Genomic DNA, 22542 nt, shown 5'->3' on the forward strand with positions numbered 1-22542 from the left:
GATACTTCTAATGTATTGGAGCCTAAATAATATTCTTAAGATCAATTTTGTATTCATCGTTACAGTGAATGAAATGTTTTGGTGTTTCATCGAAGAAATGAGTCACTTGACATTTGTGTTGTTTTCATACAGCTGATGGAAAATGTCTGGTGTCGGTTGGTTTAGACGATTTTCACAGTATTGTGTTTTGGGACTGGAAAAAGGGAGAAAAGATAGCCACCACAAGGTAAGAAGGTGCTGAGGTCTTGCAGCATCCTGCTGATTATCTCGCTCCAGTAAACGTCACTAGTTTTCATTTTCTAGGGAGATTTCTTTCATCTTCAAACTCAGATGGAATTCACACCGAAAGCTTAACACCTGAGGGAAAACATACTGCAATATTTCCTGGTGACAAACCTGACTTACAGCAGTTAATGTTTGTTTCAGGGAACTGGAAAATTCTGAAACACTTTCCGGGGAGTTACTTGTCACTTGGGTTTTAGTAATATATGCACTGTCTTTATCAAAGCTTTTTCCAGCAGTAGAAAAGCAGCTTTTCTCAGACTTGGGCCTTGTCCCTTGTTTTTCTACAGTCTTGCATCTGGTGAAGGAGTGTCAATGTCACTCTAGTCAGAGGTACCATTTGTCATGAAGCTGTTGCATGCTGGAAAAGGAGGCCCCATCGTGTGCATCTGCCACTCGCTTTCAAAGCAGGCAAATTGTTTCCCTAATCTCCCTGTCTTATAAATAGACTTTTCTAAGACCGTCTGCTGTTTATAGACCACCTGTCCTCCGTTACCCCAGGCTGCCTCCCTGCTGAATCAGCCTGAAGTCTCAACACTGCTTTCTACTCCTACTTACATAGGGCTTAGCTGTGTGCCCAGCCATGATCAGAGGTCAGCACGGTTGGCAGCCAAGGCCCAGTGATCGAATTTGTTGCCCAAGACAGGTTATCACTTTCCCTCTCCACTAGTTCTTGTCTACATTAACCAATTTCCCTTCTGTCTTTCGGTATGAAATCATTTTTAAGTTAATGGCTTTGAACCCCAGTATTCACTTTGTAAATTAATACTTCCCTTCACAATATTAAATAAGAAAAAAAGGGTTTTTTGCAATTTGGTTTAGTAAACGAAGATCTCTCCGTTGCCGGGGACTCAGAGGAGGAGCAGATGGAGCCCTGAGGACTCCAGCTGACTGTCTTAGGAGAAAAAGAAAAGCTTTTCTGATAAGTGCGGTTGAGATTAAATTCTTGGCAGCAAAAGACAGCTCCCAAATCTGCCTGCCCAAGTGGGCCTTCCTGGTATCTGTCAAGTATTCCTCACTGTTCTATCACCCCCAACTGGCACTCGGATTCCGCTCTTAATTAGAACTCTCCTTTCCCTTTAGACTCATGTACTGAATTTTAGTTTAATATTTCTGATAACATACCAACTGCAGTGCAGATTATTGCAGGCAAAGCCTTTGTCTGCATCTCCAAAGCAACAGAAAAGCAATTTTCCTGCTAAAAAAACCCTCTGCGGGGCGCCTGGGTGGCGCAGTCGGTTAAGCGTCCGACTTCAGCCAGGTCACGATCTCGTGGTCCGTGAGTTCGAGCCCCGCGATGATCTCGCGGTCCGTGAGTTCGAGCCCCGCGTCAGGCTCTGGGCTGATGGCTCGGAGCCTGGAGCCTGTTTCCGATTCTGTGTCTCCCTCTCTCTCTGACCCTCCCCCGTTCATGCTCTGTCTCTCTCTGTCCCAAAAATAAATAAAAAATAAATAAATAAATAAATAAATAAATAAAATAAAAAATAAAAAAACCCTCTGCAACCTTCTGTGTCTCCCCTGTTGTATGCCAGAAACATTCATAGAAATGGAAGAGAGAAATTTTTATTAATATGTCCAAGGTATCTATTCGATATGCTTGGTAGTGTCACTTCTATTTAATTAACACAAAGTGACTTAACATCATTATGTTAGTAACACACTTTATTTGTGGAATTGCTCCCAAGCCTTATGTCACATTCCTAAAACAGGACACCTGCAAAATTGCCCTCCAAGAATATTTTTGCATTGTAATATTAACCAGGGCTCTTTCCAAGAAGGAATGTCAAGGATTGCTAAAGTTCTTTGAAGACTACTAGATTTTAAAATAACAAATAAGTAAATATTTCCATAAATGCCTATTTCCATCACATTTACACATATTTATATGATCATAGAAATATACACATAAATAAAAACCTATTTATGACATTAAGTTACATACTTAAGCAGATAGAAACATTAAAAACTGAGGCATAAGGGTGTCTGGCTGGCTCAGTCAGTAGAGCATGCAACTCTTGATTTTGGGTTTATAAGTTTGAGCCCCATATTGGGTGTAGAGAGTACTATATATATATATATATATATACACACATACATACATACACACACATATATATATATATACATACACACATATATATATGCATACACACATATATATACATATATATATATATATATATATATATATATATATACACACACACACACATATCTTAAAAAGAAAAAAACTGGGACCTGAAAGAAGTGACAACGGAAAACAGGTGACACTTTACTGATGGTACCTTAGTGGCTTCAAGGAGTCTTCTTGGTTCCTGAGAGGGCTTAATTTACTCTTAGAAAGGCCAGATCAGTGACACCCCTCCTTTGCACTTTTGTGTGTCAAATCATTGCCAGCGTTGGGCACTAGCAAGGCTTAGCAGTGAGCCTGCTTCTGGCAGCGGGCACTGCTTTGGCCAGACGGTCTTCTACAATAATCCCTATCTCCCAGGATGTGAGAGTTCCCTGTGGAGGGACGGGCAAGTCAGTAGCCATGATGGTGTCACCATCAATGCTGCAGGTGCCCAGTGGGAAGGTGTGCCTCCAGAACAACACTGCACTCTCCAAACCCACCCCTCCGTTGTGAAAATGTTTAATTGAAGCTTCTTTTTTATCAGCTCAGAGAAATTAGAGAAATTCAAGATAGGCATGTAGAGATCTTATTGCAAGATCTCTCTGAGACTTGATTGAATCTCTTGGAACAATTTTTTTTTTCCTCTTTGCTAACTTTCATGAAAGATTTCAGTTCCCTCCATTAAAAATGAATTTTTAAGTCTTTTTTTTTTTTCCTTTTGAAGTTTGTTCATGTTTTAGTGTAACCTACAAGTAACCCATTTAATAACCAAAGTCAATCTCTTACGGGCTGTGATTAAATGGCCTAATGTCAGTGTCAGAGATGAATAATGAGATAATCTGGTACCTTTCTTTCCCTTTACTTGCATTTCTAATGCACCAGCAATAGGGCTATGGGGGACAATGGCTAATTATTCTTGATATGTTTCATCTCAAAAGTTTGAATGCAGTAGGCAAAAGGTAGAGTTATCAAGGTGCCTAACAAGAATACTTGGGCTGTCAATGTGAAATAATTATGCTACTGGAAAGCCTGGGACACAATGTAGGCCCAGGATGAGCAGGTGTGTATGTACTTCTGTTTTAGCTTTGTTGCTTGATTTATTATAGGTCCCTACCTTTACACACCTTTAGTGAATATGACGAAGCCTCCTGTATACCAAATTGGCACATTTCTTTTCTCACTTTCCTTTTTAAAAATGTGTATTTTTTTTTAGAATAACATTTCTTAAAGTGAAAACAGAGAGTTTTCAAAATACTGTGTGATCCTTACAGAAATTCAAAGTCCAAAAAAGCACTGAGAAGAAAATGAAAATCACAATTACACTGCCCACGACATAGCCAACGTTTTAGCATACATTCTTCGGTAAACATTGGTCTAGTATTTTGATCCATTTTTATTCATAGGTGAGATTATATAAACACAAAACAGTGTTCATGTCTGTACAGGGAATGTAATTCGTTATACCTGCTCTCAATTTTCCTGTCAGTTTTCTCTAGCATCTTTTCTTTAAAGTTTTTATTAATGATTTAGAATCTGTGGGGATTTTCCTCCAATCGAGAAATCTTTGGATGCGTAAAGTCTCTTAGGATTATCTGGTTTATTTGTCCTCTTGGTGTTCAGCACATTTTCTCTTCTTACACAAATAAACTTGTATCTCTGTCTCCCACTTGTTTCTAATACTTCCAGTGATGTGTCTTGGCCTTAGTGTCCGTGCTTCACTTTGGACTTTGATAGAAACGAAGGGAGAAAGTTCAAAAATCAATTCCTTCTCCTTTCCCTGCCTGTCATTCTGGGGCCCATGCAATGGGTATGGAGATGTCTGTCCTGTTCTTTTAACTTACTGTGGAAAATTTCAAAGTTGCGCAGAAGTGGAGGAAACAGCATAACAGACTCCCTTCAGCCCTGTTGCATCAACCTACAGATGGTACAGATCTCTCCCCCCTCATTTTTTTTCTCTTATTACTTATTTGCTAAAATATTTTAAAGAAAGTTTAAGACCACTTGTCATTTGACCTGTATATACTTCATTAAGCATTTCTAATTTTAAAAGCATATTTTTATTTTATTATTTAATTGAAGCAGAGTGTACAATATTATGTTAGTTTTAGGTGTACAACATAATGATTTGACATTTATATACATTATGAAATGCTTACCATGATAAGGGTAGTTATCTGTCACCATACAAAATTTTTAAAATATTACTTTGTTTCTTGCTGTACTTTGCATCAGTGACTTAGTTATTTTGTAACTTTAAGATTGTACTTCTTAGTCCCTTTCAGGTATTTTGCTCATTCCCTGCCAGTTTGTTTTCTGTATTTATGAATCTTTCTATTTTGTTTGATTTGTTCATTTGCTTTGGTTTTTAGGTTCCACATGTGAGTGAAATCATATGGCATTTATCACTGTCTGACTTTTTTCACTTAGCGCAATACCCTTTATGTCCATCTATGTTGCCACAATGACAAGATTTCATTCTTTTTAATAGCTGAGTAGTATTCCAGTGTGTGTGTGTGTGTGTGTGTGTGTGTGTGTGTGTACACACCACATCTTCTTAATCCATTCATGTATGGATGAACACTTGGGTTGCCTCCATAGCTTGTTTATTCTAAATAAAGCTGCAGTAAACATAGGGGCACATATATCTTTCAGAATTAGTGTTTTCATTTTCTTTGGGTAAATACCCAGTAGTGAAATTACTGCATCCTATAATATTTCTGTTTTTAATTTATTGAGGAACCTCCATACTATTTTGTGAACAGTGGCTGCACCAATTTACATTCCTACCAGTGGTACATAGGTTTCCCTTTTCTCCATATCCTCACCAGCACTTGTTATTTCTTGTCTTTTTGATAGTAGTCATTCTGATGCGTGTGGGGTAATACCTCATTGTGGTTTTGATTTGCATTTTTCTGATAATGAGTGATATAGAACATCTTTTCATGTGTCTGTTGGCCACCTGTATGTCTTCTTTTGAAAAATATCTATTCAGGTCTTCTGCCCATTTTTTTTAAAACTTATTTATTTTGAGAGACACAAAAAGTATGAGAGCGGGGAATGAGCAGAGAGAGGGGAAAAGAGAATCCCGAGCAGGTTCCATGAGGTCAGCACTCAGAGCCCAATGCGAAGCTTGAACTCAACAAAACTGCAAGATTATGACCTGAGCCGAAACCAAGAGTTAGATGCTCAACCACCTGAGCCACCCATTCACGCCTGTCCATTTTTTAATGGGATTTTTCTATGGTGTTGAGTTGTATAAGTTCTTTATTCTGGATATTAACCTCTTATTGGATATGTCATTCGCAAATGTCTTCTCCCATTCACTAGGTTGCCTTTTTGTTTTGTTGACAGTTTCCTTTGCTGTGCAAAAGCTTTTTATTTTGGTGTCTTGATAATTTATTTTTGCTTTTGTTTCCCTTGCCTGAGGACACCTATCTAGACATACGTTATTGAGGTCAGTGTCCAAGACATTACTGCCCATGTTTTATTTTAGGACTTTGATGGTTTCAGGTCTCACATTTCGGTCTTTAATCTATTTGTGTTTACTTTTGTATAAGATACAAGAAATTCCTTTTCATGTACCTTTCCAATTTCCCCAGCACCTTTCATTGAAAGGCTGTCTTTTATCCATTATAAATTCTTGCCTCCTTTTTCATAAATTAATTGACCTTACAGGCGTGGATTTGTTTCTAGGCTCCTTAGACTGTTCCATTGATTCATGTGTTTGTTTTTGTGCCAGTACCATACTGTTTCGATCACTATAACTTTGTAGTGTATCTTAAAATCTGGGATTTTGATAACCTCCTGCGTTGTTCTTTCCCAATATTTCTTTGGCTATTCAAGGTCTTTGTGGTTCCATACAAACTTTAGGATTATTTGTTGTAGTTCTTTGAAAAGTGCTATTGTTATTTTGATAGGGATTGCACTGAATCTTTAAAGTGCTTTGGGTATTATGGGCATTTTAACAATATTAATTCTTCCAATCCATGAGCATCATGTGTTTTTCCTTTAGTTTGTGTTGTCTTCAGTTTCTTTCATCAATATCTTAAAATTTTCAGAGTGTAGTTCTTCAACCTCTGTGGTTAAATTTATTTGTAGATATTTTATGCTTTTTGGTGCAATTATAAATGGGATCTTTTTAAATTTCTCTTGCTGCTGTTTTGTTATTGGTGTATAGAAATGCAACCGATTTCTGTGTATTAATTTTGTATTCTGCAACTTTATTAAGCTCATTTATTAGTTCCAATAGTAAGACCATATATGAAACACCCACAGCTAACATCATACTGAATGGTGAAAAACTGAAAGCTTTTCCTCTAAGATCAGGAACAAGACAAGGATGTACACTCTTACCACTTTTATTCAACATAGTACTGGAAATATTAACTGCAGAAATCAGGCAAGAAAAAGAAATAAAAGGCATCCAAATTGGTAAGGCAAAAGTAAAACTGTCACTATTTGCATATGTCATGATTGTATATAGAGAAAACCCTAAAAGACTCCACCAAAGGTTCCTCCATGTCTTCTCTTTGCCAATTAAAGCTGCTGTAAACATCCATACAGGTTTTTGTGTGGATATAAGTTTTCAAGTCCTTTAAGTAAATACTGAGGAACACAATTGCAGGGTATCGTGGTAAGAATATATTTAGTTTTGAGGGGTTTTTGTGTGTGTGTGTGCATGTGTGCACACGTGCGAGGTCGGGGGGGGGGGTTCATTGCTTTTTTTAATTTAAATTTTAGTTAGCTAACGTATGGTGCAATATTGGTTTCCAGAGTGGAATTCAATGATTCATCACTTACCTTCAACACCTAGTGCTCATCCCGTCAAGTGCCCTCCTTAGTACCCATCACTCATCTAATCCATCTCTCACCCACCACTCTCCATCAACCCTCAGTTTGTTCTCTATTGTTAAGAATTGGTTGTGGTTTGTTTCCCTCTGTCTTCTCCCCCGCCCTTCCCATATGCTCATCTGTTTTGCTTCCTAAATTCCACATATGAATGAAATCATATGGTATTTGTCTTTCTCTGATTGACTTATTTGGCTTAGCATAATACATTCTAGCTCCATCCACTCATTTCAAATGGCAAGATTTCATTTTTTGGTGGCTGAGTAATATTCCATTGTATATATGTACCATATCTTGTTTATCCATTTAACAGTCAGTGGACATTTGAGCTTTCTTCATAGTTTGGCTATTGTTGATAATGCTGCTATAAAAATTGGGGTGCATGTACCCCCTTTGAATCTGTATTTTTGTATCTTTTGGGTAAATACCTGGTAGTGCAATTGCTGGATTGTAGGGTGGTTCTATTTTTAACTTTCTGAGGAGCCTCCATACTGTTCCCCAGAGTGATGGTACTAGTTTCCACTTCTACCAACAGTGCAAGAGGTTCCCCTTTGTCTGCATTCTTGCCAACACCTGTTGTTTCTTGTAGTGCTAATTTTAGCCATTCTGACACATGCGAGGTGGTATCTCATCATGGTTTTGATTTGTATTTCCCCGATTATGAACGATGTGGAGCATCTTTTCTTGCATTTGTTAGCCATCTAGATGTCTTCTTTGGAAAAGTGTCTATCCATGTCTTCTGCCCGCTTCTTTACTAGGTTGGTTGTTTTTTGGGTGTTGAGTTTGATAAGTTCTTTATAGATTTTGGATACTAACCCTTTATCAGATATGTGGTTGTAAATATCGTCTCTCATTTCATAGGCTGCCTTTTAGTTTTGTTGAGAATATGTTTAGTTTTGTAAGAAACAGCCTGTCTTCCAAGGTACCTGTACCATTCTGCATTACCATCAGCAATGTACGAGAGCTCCTATTGCCCCACATCCTCCAGCATTTGGTGACATACACCAATTACTTTAAAAGTTCATCTTTTCCCCCTTGATTTGAGATCCTATCTTTGTTATATACTGCATTTTCATATTCATTTGGGTCTCTTTATACATGTTCTATTTTGCCACTAGTTTATCAATTTGTGCACCAATACCCCACTGTTTTAATTATGGAGGCTTTATAAATTATATTAATATCTAGGAGAGCTACTCTTCCCACTTTTCCTTTTTAGAGTTTTCCTGATGATTGCTGCTGGTTTATTCTTCCATGAGAACTTTAAAATCAAGGAGTCTAACCCCAGATTAAAAAGCAAATAAACACCAAAAGCTCTTTTTTTATTGCAATCAAGTTGAAAAAAATTTTTTAAGTTAGGGAGTATTGACACTTTTATGATTGAATTTTCCAACCAAGAACATGGAATGTATTACCATTTTTTAAATCTTTTTTCCATCTTACAGATGTGGAGTTTTGTTTCACTCACTTATGTTTGATACAAATTTCTTGTAAATTTATGCCTTGATTTTTTTGCTGTTTATAGAGTCACTTGTTATACTTTTTGGTTGGTTTTTTTTTTTTTTTGTATATATTAAGGTTATTGATTGTTTAATTTTATACACTGCAGCTTGACTAAATTATCTTGTTTGTCATTGTTTTTACATTACTTCTTTTGAATTTCCTAGGTAAATAATCATATCATCTGCAAATAGAAATAGTATTACCTCTTCCATTCCAGCTCTTAAGCCTTTAATTTTAAAATCTTACCTAATTGCATTTGTTAATATGTTCAATACAAGGTTAAATGGCAGTGGTAATAATCTTGTTCCTGATTTTATTGGGAATGACATTAAGTAAGAATCTGACTTTGAGTTCACACACACAAAAACACATCTTGAATAAGCTACTGTTTCAGCACTTTATGCTTCTAAAGGATAATGGCACATAGCATATGGAGAGTCAGCCTGTGTATAGTTATTCTTGAATGAATCTGGGTTTTTCAATGAGAGCCAAGGACTTGAGGGAAATATAAATGTCTAAGAGATAAGTCTCCATTAATTCCTACTTTACTGAGTGTGAATTGACTGTTTTTTAATCACACATGAGCGTTAGATTTTTGTAAAATAACTTTTCAGTATCTGTGAAATGACATAATTTTTCTTAGGCATGTTAATATGATGAATTGTACTATTCGAGTCCTTCATAATAAACTACCCTTGCATTCAGTCATAAAGTCTGATTGTTTGATGTTCTAGTGAATTTTCTTGGCTAGAATTTTATTCAGGGTATTACTATTTATATTCATTAGAGATATTGGTCAGCTGTGCTCTTTTTGTTAACTGTTTTAATTTACATAATGAAGGTTTTCTCATAATATACCAAAGAAGACCATCAAATAGTCCATTAAATCCATTAAAATCTATGAAGTCCAGTAAATCCTTAAATTCTAACGTGATTATAGTCTATAGCAAAATTTCCCTGGCGCTATGGAACACCAGGTCTAAAGCTCCAGGTCTACAATCAGTCTTCATTTTTATATTTGTCCTTCTGTATCTTTGGTTATCAACTCGTATTTCTGAATGCAGAGCATCCTAAAGTACCTTGAATCAACATACAACATCCTTTCTCTCCCCATGGGTATGAGCGAAGGGCTTCCATTCCTAGTGAATAATTTCTAGCTGAACTTTCATATAACCTAAAGTTATGCTGCCCACAGCAAAGAATATTATATTTGAAGCTTCTCATTAATATGATTCCATATCTTCCCCTTTTTCCTATACAAGACCTCTATATCCTGAGAAGTACAATCTTATGCTGGTGGCATGAATTTTATCTTGTGGAGACATTGTGATCCATTATAAATACTTTGTTAATTTGTTTAAAACATAACTGAATACACTTTGGTAGCAACATTAGAGTAAGAAGAGAGGGCTCAAACGTGCAAAGAAAAGCAAAGCTTGTGATTTTAATATAGACCTCATGTGTATTTTAAACTATTTTCTAATTTACTTGTCCTGTTACATGTGTTTGATGAAAGTTAAACCAAATGTATACTTTTAATAAAACTCTGTATCAGTGCTTCCATGAAAACTGGATTTTTTTTTCTTGTCGGTCTCTTGCAGAGGACATAAGGATAAGATATTTGTGGTAAAGTGTAACCCACACCATGTTGACAAACTGGTTACAGTTGGGATGAAGCACATCAAATTCTGGCAGCAAGCAGGTACTGTTCTTTGGGTTTATCGTTTATGTGGTTGAAGAGCTTTAAAAAAAAAAACAAAACAAAATCCAACTGAAAAAAAGGCCAACACCACTACCGAGCAATTTAAAATTAAAATGTGTCAGGAAGACATGCTATCCCATATTCACTCGGCTACTTGATGTCTAAGTTTTAAAACACTTTATATGATGCTAAGCATGTTTATCAATAACTAGAAAGCTTTGGGAAATGTTCCACTGTGAAAATAATTATTTTCATAGTCATCTGTTCTGAAAGCAGTCATTGTGTTAGACTACTGAGCAGGAAATAAAATAATCACTTTGATTGGGTGGATAAATTTTTCACTACTTTGAAGGTTCTTTTATTTATCACTGAATTTAACACATGAATTAATCCCTGACACTATACACAGTAGGTGATCCGAATAAATTTTTATGCATCATAATGTTGATAAGGATGAGTAAGTAAGCATGTCAGAACAGGCACATTTTATTTTTCTCACTAATAAACCAGACCTGTTATTGGGATTGTGAATTCTTAGTATTGGCTTTGATACCAGGCTTAATCTTACACTGAACAAAACATAAGCAACTGTTCCAGTGCTTTCTACTTTTAAAGAAGAGACAATGGCATCCAACATGTCTGGAGAACCAGCCTGTGCATAGTTTTCTGGAATGGGTATGGGCTTCTCAATGCTAGTTGGGAAGTGCAGGGAAATGTGAACATTGCAAGGACAAATCTGAAGTATGTACCTTTTCCTACACAGTGATTCATTTTCTTACCCTAAAGGTCTTATGATAATAATTGAGGTAAGACATACATAACATGTTTACATTTTACATTCCTGCCAGTGCTGTTTTCGTTCTCCTTGGTCAGCATGCATGTAGACTTTCCTAGTTACCCCTGGCACTTAGTCACTCCTTCCTCTGTCTGGCACAGAACTGGCACTGAACCTTGGTTAGCCACATATCTTGTTGGACCGAGATGACGTCCTCTCTCCAACCAGAACCTAAATCCATCGAATGAAGAAACTTCTTCTTCTCATCTTTATACCCCATCATCAACCACTGTATCTGCTGCAAAGGAGGGATTCAGTAAACATTGAATTAATGAATGTGTAAATGAGAAACCCTCTTAAAATATTTTTATGATTTTTCTGCCATATTTATACATCTGTACATATATATGTAATGTAGATACCCTGGGTTTTCATTGAAGACAGTCATTCCAAATGCTCATAGAAGGTGTCAGCTTTTCAAAAAATAATACATATTCTTGGTCCACTTCAGGTGGGGGCTTCACTTCTAAAAGAGGAATTTTTGGAAGTGTTGGAAAATTGGAAACAATGATGTGTGTTTCTTATGGGCGAATGGAAGATCTAGTGTTCTCAGGAGCAGCTACTGGAGATATTTTTATTTGGAAAGATATCCTCCTACTGAAGACAGTGAAAGCTCATGATGGGCCTGTGTTTGCTATGTATGCATTGGATAAGGTATGACATATTTTCATCATTAGCTTTCAAAAATTATAAATTAGTCTTTGGAAGGCCCACGTCAACAGGATGCTTGTTTCTAAAACCAGTCCTATCTGAATTGGGAAGTAGTTGTCATGAATGGAAATGAGTACAAATATTTTTAAAATTTCACTCATTTATAATTATTTCTTTACATGCAGTTTCTCTCCACTTTATTCACACTCCTTCTTCGTGGCTCTCACCTCTCAAAATCCCTTAAGAAGTGTTGGGATAATGTACACACCCAGTAGCAGATGAGTCCTGAGGAATATTTCAGCACTCTCTTCCCCCTTTGTACACAATAAGGAAAGACCTCAAAGTACCAACCGGTTCAATTATTATCCTGCTCAGCAATCTGACCAAAAGTCAAGTTGATAACCAGTTTGTTCCTGTGTGGACAGGTTCAGCTTTCACAAGAGTGTTGGAGTGAAAGCTTTTCACTGGCTGTATAAGGGTTTTCCAGAGAAACAGAACCAGTGGGATTACAGATTACACATACACAGAAACCAGATGTACTGTAAGGAGCTGGTCCGTGCAGTTATGGAGACTAAGAAGTCCCACTCTGCCCTCGGCAAGCTGTAGACCCTGGAAAGCTGGTGGTATGATTCACAGCAAGTCCAAAGGCCAGACAACGAGGGATGCCAGTAGTGTAAATCTGTCTGAGGGTGGGAAAAGATGAGATGAGTCAGCTCAATCAGTGAGACAGGAAAAACAGGGATGAATTCCTCCTCCTCTGCCTTTTTTATTTGGGCTCTCAAAGAATTATCCAATTCTCACCCACATTGCTCACCCACCTTGGGGAAGGCCATCTACTTTATTGAGTCCACCAATTCATCGCTTCTCGGCCTTTTGGCTAAGGTCAAGTGTGTTGAGTCCACCAATTCAAAGACTGCTCTCATCTGGAAATACCCTCACAGATAAATAGAGAAATAATATTTGATCAGAGCACCCTCTGAACAATCAAGATGACACAAAATTAATCATCACATCTGCTATATCTCCACTTAAGTTCACCTTTGTCCTGATCTGTCCAGCTACCTTCCTGCCTTGCAGCGATTTTATTTGTTTTTAAGAAAGATCACACTGTCAGTACTGCTAAAATACTTTGTTCAACCCATTTGCCAGAAAAACCTGTTTTTTAATCACCGCCAGCTTGCTGGTGGTACCAATTTATCTGTATTCTCTGACCTCCAAACAGTGGAGGCCAACAAACCTAACTAAGCCAATCCTCATTTTGCATTTACCTGTTCCCAGGAGGGAACTTCTGATCCAGGTACAGAAGTAGGTCCTCATTAGATGTGCAGTTATAATGGTTGTTTTAGTGGTTAAGCTGTTGCATATTGGCAAATTTGTTTTGGGTGAAAGTGCACATTGGATAAGATTAAGGTAGAATGCAAAATTTGAGCAGGTCTAGAAGTTCATGTGCAATAACTTGTTTAAACTCTTTTATTGCTTGGTAAGTTAACCTGAAACATCCTGGAAAAGATGAGGATGACACAGCATAATAAACCGGATTTAAATTTAATTTGGGAATTAAATCTTCCCTACAAACCTGTAATAAGAATACAGAATTTAAGGTAAAAAACTTTAAAATATTATTTCCACGTGAACTTCGCTGAAGGAAAGTAAACTAAGTCTCCGAGAAAACAATGAATTACTGAGTATTTTTCATCCGAAAAAAGGATTTTCCTAAGAGCAGTTTGGTATATGTGTTTGCCGGAAAGGAAAACTAGTAAAGCCAAGAAATCATAAGCCTAGAACGAGAATAAAAACCACTGTTCAGGGGCGCCTGGGTGGCGCAGTCGGTTAAGCGTCCGACTTCAGCCAGGTCACGATCTCGCGGTCCGTGGGTTCGAGCCCCGCGTCAGGCTCTGGGCTGATGGCTCGGAGCCTGGAGCCTGTTTCCGATTCTGTGTCTCCCTCTCTCTCTGCCCCTCCCCCGTTCATGCTCTGTCTCTCTCTGTCCCAAAAATAAATAAAAAACGTTGAAAAAAAATTTAAAAAAAAAAAAAAAAAAAAACCACTGTTCAGTAAAACAAACAAACAAACACTGTTCAGTAAAACAATATGTTAGGCATTTTACTTTCCAGGTTTTATAAAAATTAACCTGGAAATTGATGTTCACCGAACAAAATAGGATAGTTTTGTTACATGAACTGCCTAAGTTACTCTTAGTAAATAATGATGTTCTCTCCTGGAAGTAAGTGTTTAATTTTAAAGTATTTAATAATCATTTTTAATTGTAACATTAATTCCAGTTCATTCACTAGGAAGAGATGAGGTGCCAGAAACTCTGCCAGGCTTTCAGGCTGGTCCTATTCCCCAGGTACCCACACTGAAGGAGGGGGCTGGGCACAGAAACAGCCATCCATGACCCGGGGTGCCAAGTGCCAACCAAAGGTCTGAGGAAAATGTAAAGAACACACAGTGAGAACATGCTATCCGCTGCAGAAGTAGGGGAGCGTGCTTCCAGCCAATATTATATTAATATTCTATGTTACCAGGTTTTTCAGTCTCCTATACTTAGGAAGAAAACACAGACAAAGCTGCTTTTCCCAAGGGGGATCCCTTTTGAGGCCGGGTGGGTAACTTGTCATTTTGATGTATATTTAATTCTTCCCACGTGTGTCTTTGCAGGGTTTTGTAACGGGTGGAAAGGACGGAATTGTGGAGCTCTGGGATGACATGTTTGAAAGATGCTTGAAGACTTATGCCATTAAAAGAGCAGCATTGTCAACCAGCTCAAAAGGTGCCACTCCCAAATACGTAATAGGAATCTTTCTTTTCATAGGAATGGAAAAGATGGTGCCAACGTTCTTAGACGACCATTACCAAATCACTTCTCCTTCTTCTGCATTTAGAGCTCTTAGCCCCTGGTAGAGATACCGAGGGGGATTGCCTAGTATCTGCTTTTGAACTACAAAGACAGAATGTATATAATAATCAGGCTTCTTGTTGTTGTTCTACTAAATATAATATTTGCAATATTAAGTACTGTATTTCCCCCCTCAGGCTTGCTTTTGGAAGATAACCCTTCAATTCGTGCCATTACTTTGGGACATGGGCATATCCTGGTGGGAACAAAAAATGGGGAGATCCTGGAAATTGACAAAAGTGGCCCAATGACACTGCTCGTTCAGGTACAGTTTACAGATTCTAAAGCACAGTTCCCGTCAGAGCTGGGACTAGGGTGAGGCAAGGAGGCCACTTAGGGTTCAGTGTGTAAGTAGGTACTCAGTCTCAGGGTTATGCAACTGCTGTGTTAATTACCTATTTCTGTATAATGAATTGCCACAAATTTAGCAACTTAAAACAATACATGTTTATTTGAAGGTTTTTGTGGGTCAGGAGTCCAAGTGTGGCTTAACTGGGTCCTCTGCTTAAAGTTTCACAAGGTTACAGTAAACGGCTGCAGTGTCTCATCAGAGGTCCACCTGAGGAAGGATCTGCCTCCAGGATCACTCATGTTGTTGGCAAAATTCACTTCCTTGTTGTAGGACTCAGGGCTCCATTTCTTAAAAAAAAAAAAATTAATGTTTATTTATTTTTGAGATAGAGTGCGAGTGGAGGAGGGCAGAGAGAGACAGAATCCAAAGCAGGCTCCAGGCTCTGAGCTGTTAGCACAGAGCCCAAAGCAGGGCTCAAACTCATGAACCATGAGATCATGACATGAGCCGGGGTCAGACGCTTAACCAACTGAGCCAGCCAGCGGCCCCAAGAGTACTCCATTTCTTGTTGGCTGTTGGCCAGAGGCCACCTTCAGCTCCTAGAGTCTGCGCACAGTTCCTTGCCACATGGGATTCCCCAACATGGCTGCTTGCTTCCTTGAGGCCACCAAAAGAAAGAGAAAAAAAAAAAAAGGCAATATGGTCTTATATGACATAATCATATCATCAAATACATGTAATCTTGAACATCCATATCCTTTGCCATATTTTATTGGCTGGCAAATAGCCACAGGTCATGCTACACTCAAAAGGAGGGCTTACGCAGGAGTGAAAACCAGGAGAATCATGAGGGTCACCTCGTGAATGTGTCCATTGCATTCTTTTCTCTGGTCACTGATTATTACTATCCCTACCACATGTAGAGTACATTCCTCTCCCCTAGAGTCCCCAAGAGTGTTATCCCATTACAGTATCTCTTCAAAGTCCGTAACCTCATTGTCTAAATCAAGTCCAGCTATGGACGAGGCTTTTTAGGTATATTTCTTCTCAATCTCTCAATCTAGAAAACTGTCAGAAAAAATTATTTTCTCGACCCACACCAAATCTGCAAGTGTCTCCTTAGATTTTATGCCTCAGTCTAGTCTCAGTCTTGAGGCATATAAATGTATGACCTACTTCTTACCCTCCCTCTCCCCTCAAGAATTATATTCAGGTAAAATCACATTAAAATAAACATCAACAGAGTCTTCAAAGATCAGTGAAGTGGCAAAATCTCACTTGAGGGGGTGGGAGTGTGTGGAGATGACAGATAGTCCTGCCCAATTTGGTGATGGATGGACCTTATTTATGGGTGGAAGAGGCTTGTGGAAGAGGGTGGGGGTACATTCAGAAGGTGGAGTGAAAAAAAATATGCACTGATTATATAAGTTTCAGGACTTCTGTGGGTCCAGTGGAGGAGCTCCATCTCTGTCTCCTGCAAGCTTGCTATGTTAGAGATGAACCCCCAAATCCCACTGAGAGCGGCCCTCTGATTTGCTGCACCTTGGGGACAGGTGTGCACACATACCATGGTTTAGAACATTGTGAGGTTTTAAAAATGCATGTACCCAAGCCCCACTCAGTACGTCCCGAATAAGAATGTGTTTAAAAAAGAATTCCGTGTTAAAAACAAACCTCCAAAGCTCTGTCGCTGATTGTGCCTCGCAGACAGGATTGAGAATGTGCTGGAGGTACATCCAGGAGGTGTCACTTCTCTGTTCTCCAGCTGATCTTGATTTTGTTTCCTTCCCAATGAATCTCTTTTTCTTTCTGGCCATGACTTCTTACTGAATTTTATTGAAAAGTGACTATTTCTTTCTAATGCCCGAGTGTTTGAACTTTAATTTGTTTGCACGCATACTATATTGCTAAATATTTGTTCACATCCTTACTATATTATGACTTAAACAATACTGTAAGATTTAAATTCTGTTTTCTAATTTAAAAAATGTTACAGTTGAGCTTAATTTCATTTAAATATCTTTTAAACTTGAAAATAAAAGCTTTTAGCCTTTCATTCTCTATAATTCTGTTCTTTCCCCTATTTGTTTCTGTTGCTCTAATAATAAAAGCAGTCACGAGTACCACTTATTGAGTGCCTACTATGTGTCAGGCAATACTGTTGCACAGAATTTATTTCTCCACAACAGATTTGCTCAGTTGAAATTGTTTAAAAGATGAGGGACCCACTGCCCAGTAAATTGTCCACATCCATGTGCTAAGAACTATAGAGCTGGATTTCAAACCAAGGTTTGTCAGATACCAGAGCCTTTCCTTTTGCACTACACCGGGCTGTTCTCCAAATGTCTCAGCATGGAGACTGCCAGAGAGCCATGCAGAAGGCGTGGCCTCCTGATCCATGGGCAGGCAGTAATGCTGGTGGAACCTTCAGAAAAATGTTGGTTACCACCATCTTGTCTCCTTACGCTTGTACCATTCTTTTCCTTTTCTGTCAGCATCTCTCTTTCCTCTTCTTGTCTGTCACTCCTTTGCCATTTCCTCCTAAGCAGAACTAAGTAGTTCAATTCAATCAGTGTTTGTTGGGCTCGTGCTGAGATCAGCCTTGTGCTACATACTGTACACAGTGGAATCGGGCTTCCTATCCTCTTGGGGCTCACAGGCCTGCTCTGAGAGAGGTTGGACACTGAGGGAAAGTTAAGGAACAGGAAGCATGATTAAGACCATCAACTACCCTGCTGTGGGAAGATGTCAGAACCACTTTGCCAGTTTCAATAACATGGCAACTCAATGTCACTTGAAATAGATTCCTTATCTTTTTAAGAGAAGGCAGTCTGGGTTGGGGGAGAGAAGTGATAGGAGATGAGTTCTGAAAATTCCCATTGTGTATTCTTTGAATATAATCAACTCTGAATTATGCACCTATTTACTACCAGCTTTATGGGTGATCAGTAGGAAGGTAAGATTCCAAGCTCATTCCTCTGCCACTTGAGATACTTCCAGCCTATCTTGCTCACTGTCCATTCTTATGTTACACAGAAATTTAGTCCTGTCACGTTAGGGAAATATGATGTCTAAGTAAATATATGAGGCAGTTGTTGAAAAGGATCTCAGAGGTGTGTCCTGTCCTCAAGCCAAATGTAAAAGGAACTTGGTCTGTGAAATGGCTCCAAGCAGATCCATTCTGGAGGAAAACTGGGGTTGACACCTGACCTGTCCTCTGACCATGACCTTTGTGGTAGAAGGCTTCAGATGGGAAGACAACTAGAAAATTAATGAGGTGCTCCAGATGCAATATATTCACTCTTTGGCCCTTGTCAGCTAGTTGAATGTCAGCTCTATTTGGAACTTTGTATCTTCTGCCAAATTACTCTTTTGCTCAAACAATTTCCCTGTTAAACCAGAATCATCCAGTTTGTCTCTGGAAAGCCACCTGTTCCCTGAAGCATTCCAAGTACAAACACCTTTCACTTGCCTGTATGGTCTTCCTTTTTGCTTTACTAAGCAAAGCCTTTTTGTAATTAGCCACTAAAAGCAGAAATTCAGTGAACAGTCTGGTCTCTTTTTTTTTTTTTTTTAATTTTTTAACGTTTATTTTTTTTTTTTTTTGAGACAGAGAGAGACAGAGCATGAACGGGGGAGGGTCAGAGAGAGGGAGACACAGAATCGGAAACAGGCTCCAGGCTCAGAGCTGTCAGCACAGAGCCCGACGCGGGGCTCGAACTCGCAGACCCCGAGATCATGACCTGAGCTGAAGTCGGCCGCTTAACTGACTGAGCCACCCAGGTGCCCCCAGTCTGGTCTCTTTTATTGTTCTGTGCACCAATCTATTCTCTACACTGCTTTATCAAGTAATAAATTGTAGGAATCAGAGTCATTTTCTTCCTAATTGTTCATTTTTAAAATTGTTTTATCTCAATATTTCTAATCCAGTTAGGTGTGTTTGTGATACAATATAGGTATATGGAATTGGTTCAATGTCAATTAAGCACCTTTCAGTTTTCTGATATACACTGGGTAGGATAATTTCTGAACCAACACTGAACTTGAGTTATTCCCAGGACGCTTGATTTGAACTGAGCTCTCTTTACTTTTGTTTTGCCAAATACTATGCATTCACAGGACTAAAATGGAATTAAATGAACAAGAATATTGCTCTGATAGAGATAGGTGGTACCTATATCTTTTAGAAAATGAGTTTATCGAAAAAGGTGTTTTATGTCATGATCAAGCTGTTTTCCAAATATATTTGTATCTATATATACTGGGTTAACTCAATATCAAGCAAGAGGATAAAATGATGGCATTTCCTTATTCATCCAGATGTTTCTAAAAGGAAAGATGTTTGGCATCATATGAACAAAGCTTATGAGCAATGAGTCCACGTTTTGCTTTACAGTGAATGCTTCAGCATCATGTAGGACCAGCTTTAGAGTCAAGTTCAGATGAAAAAAAAATTAGTGCCTTCATCTTGGCTCAAGGAAGCTCAAACTGTGAGCTGTTTAAGATCCTCTTCGGCTAGGTATGCAGCGCAGTGCCACCAAAGGGCTAGCCAGGAAGCATGAGCCGCGTTTGTCTTGCCCTGTTTCCTCTCCCACAGGGGCACATGGAAGGAGAAGTGTGGGGGCTGGCAGCTCACCCTCTCCTGCCCATCTGTGCAACCGTGAGCGACGATAAAACTCTCCGGATATGGGAATTATCCTCCCAGCACCGCATGCTGGCAGTGCGCAAGCTCAAAAAAGGTACATGCAATCACCTTACACATCTGTAAAAGTATTTACAAACAACAGAATGTGGTGTGTTCATTCATTCGCTCAAGTAATATTTCCCGAGTGTGCCTGTCACATGCCCCCAGATCTGCAGGGGAATGGGAATTCAATGTTCTTCGCTACAGACGTAAATTCCAGAAGGCTGGCCTCATCTACTATTTCCTTCATTTCCCTTGCATTGCACAGACGTTTGCCACCTGGGGGCAATATGTCCTTCTTCTTCTCATGGAGAGCTATGGGAATCTGTTGAAACACATCAGATTTCCAGAATGCTGTTTATCTTTATGTCTAACAGCCTCTAACAACTGATTTTGTTACTGAAAAACAAGTCAGTTTTATTAAAAAAAAAATAGTTAATATCAAAAAATGAGTAAACCTGTATTTAACCCCTATGTGCACCAGAACAGAGAGGTATACCAGGAAGTACAAGTTAGTGAGTAGCTGCTATGTGTCAGGTACTGGGGATCCCACAGTGAGTGGTCCCATCTCTAGTGTCAGAGGTGGACAAGAGTTGAACAGAGCCCAGCAACAGACGGTCCATTCAAATACAGCAATCAGAGGAGAGTCTCAAAAGGAGACCATTTGTTAGAGGAGTGGGCAGAGTGGTGAGAAGTGACCAGGGATAGTGCAGCACCAGTAACAGCCTGGTGCCTTTACCAGCCCTGGGCCTGAGGGGCAAGAGGAGAGAGAGAGAGCAGTGCCAGAACCTTGAAAGTTAGAGCTGTATGAGATGATGGGGCTGGCAGGAACTAGGACCATCCGTCAGGCTGGGGATGCAGCCAGCATGCAGTGGGCCCACAGGAAGCTGCTGGGGGGGAGGGGGTACATACCCCAGACTCTCTGTTCTCCCTTCTTTCCTCGTTCCCTCCCACGAGCCTCCTGTCCACGCTCCCCCTTGGCCAAAGGCAATCAAAGCCAGAAGGCAAGGGAGCCTGTCGATGCCATCTACATAGGCCTGCAGAAGACACAGAGTGGGGTGGAGAGTGCTGTGGAGAGACCGGTGAGACTCAGAGGAAGGCATGCTGCCAGGGACAACTTCATCAAGGAGGAAACATGAGAGCTGAGTGTCAGAGGATTTGTAAAAGTTCTCAGGAAAGGATGAGATTGGGGTCTGGCCCTAAAATACTTGTACCTGGTAGCTTTACAAGTGAGAGAGATGTGGAGAATGTACTCTAGGGGGATAAAACGAGAAATGATGTCAAGACGATAGTAACAATGGTGGCTAATATTGTTGAGCCAGTGACTACTAACAATTTGCATTTGGTCTTGCACCGCTAGTAGGTGACGGAACTGAATTCAAACCCAGGCAGCATGGCTTCAGAGAGCACACCTGTGGCTACTGCTTGAGGCTGTTTTTCTCTGCCATACTATAGCCTCTCTTTACAGTGGACTTGTGGACCCTTAGTAAGTGGTGAGGCCGGGATTCAGACCCATGTCTGAGTCCAAAGCCTGTGCTCTTAAACCACTACCTGATTGAATCATTTGACCACTAATTTATACTGGGAAAATGATACACCAAGACCTCCTTGTGAGTGACTTCAATGTCAGACAGTGGGCTTTATTCACTAGGTTAAGTCTTAGTTCAAAAGAACATCTACTAATGTATCTTAGATGGGCTGACCTTTCCACCCAGTTTAGAAAGCTTGTCCCTGTGTAATTATTAATAGCTTTTCCTTTCACTCTCAGAAGTGTCATGGTTTGTTCACTAAAATATATGGCTAACCTAATCTTGATGACTCTCCTCAAGGACAGGTTTGTCTTTTGTCCTCTTGGCCCTAGCACCGTGCATGACTCATAGCAGTACATAAATAACTTATTACTGAGTGAATGAATGAAGATACAATTTAGATAAGTCAATTTGAAGTTACTGGTATAACATGGCTTTCAGCATACCATGAACAGTGATGGAGGGGATTGTGTGGAAGCTGACTTTGGAATGCCTTAGCACAATGCTGTGTGACTTTTCCATGCCCGGAGCTCTGCTTACCAAAGCCTTGACAGTAAGGTGGGGGGGGGGGGGGGTGCTATTCTTAAACATATATCCTATTAAATACCACTCCCCCAACAGAGTCCATACTCATTCAGAAATGTCTCCCTGTGACCCTGCAGAGAGCAGTACAAAACATTGCTCATGGAGCCCTGTCAGCCCATACTGTTTAGTTTTGTAGACACCTCTTGAGAGAGTGTTATCCAGTACACAAGAGGCAAGATAAAATCTTTCACCTGTAGAATCACACATTATGATCCGTGGATCAGACTTGGAGTGACTACAAGATCCACAAGGTCTCTGAAGCAAGTTTTGGGTGTAGGTCATGATAACCAAAAAACGGTTTCTAGAAATTGAATTCCAGAATTCCTATTTGTAAGTATCATCTCTTTTCTTGGGAACAAAGATATTGGTTTTCTTAATCTTTCACTCCTTTCATCCGTTGACTCCATGTGTCTTTTGAAAATCCCAGTATTCAAGTAGTAAGAAATGAATGGATAAACCTCAAAGTGAAAATATTTTGTTTTGTTTTTTAGCATTCTGATCTTTGTCCTTGGGTTTGAAGGGAAGATATGTTTTTTAAATTGTTTTTAATGTATATTTTTGAGAGACAGAGACAGACCCTGAGGGGGGAGGGGCAGAGAGAGGGAGACACAGAATCCGA

At 39.3% G+C, this 22542-nt stretch overlaps 1 protein-coding gene across 5 annotated transcripts in view; it reads left to right on the plus strand.

Moving 5' to 3' along the window:
- Positions 1-22542, plus strand: part of EML6 (EMAP like 6) — a 281421-nt gene that overhangs the window by 193180 nt on the left and 65699 nt on the right. For all 5 annotated transcript variants that reach the window (XR_008417847.1, XM_053890698.1, XM_053890697.1 and 2 more), the window contains exons 17-22: positions 133-226; positions 10348-10448; positions 11735-11937; positions 14596-14707; positions 14971-15098; positions 19723-19864. Coding sequence is in view for 4 of the 5 variants with exons in the window: in XM_053890698.1 (XP_053746673.1) it covers positions 133-226; positions 10348-10448; positions 11735-11937; positions 14596-14707; positions 14971-15098; positions 19723-19864 (780 nt within the window). In the remaining variant the exon portion in view is untranslated. The remainder of the gene's footprint in view (positions 1-132; positions 227-10347; positions 10449-11734; positions 11938-14595; positions 14708-14970; positions 15099-19722; positions 19865-22542) is intronic.

This window comes from Panthera pardus, unplaced genomic scaffold, assembly GCF_024362965.1.
Source record: "Panthera pardus isolate Hobbes unplaced genomic scaffold, ASM2436296v1 HiC_scaffold_25, whole genome shotgun sequence".
NCBI classification, from domain to species: domain Eukaryota; kingdom Metazoa; phylum Chordata; class Mammalia; order Carnivora; family Felidae; genus Panthera; species Panthera pardus.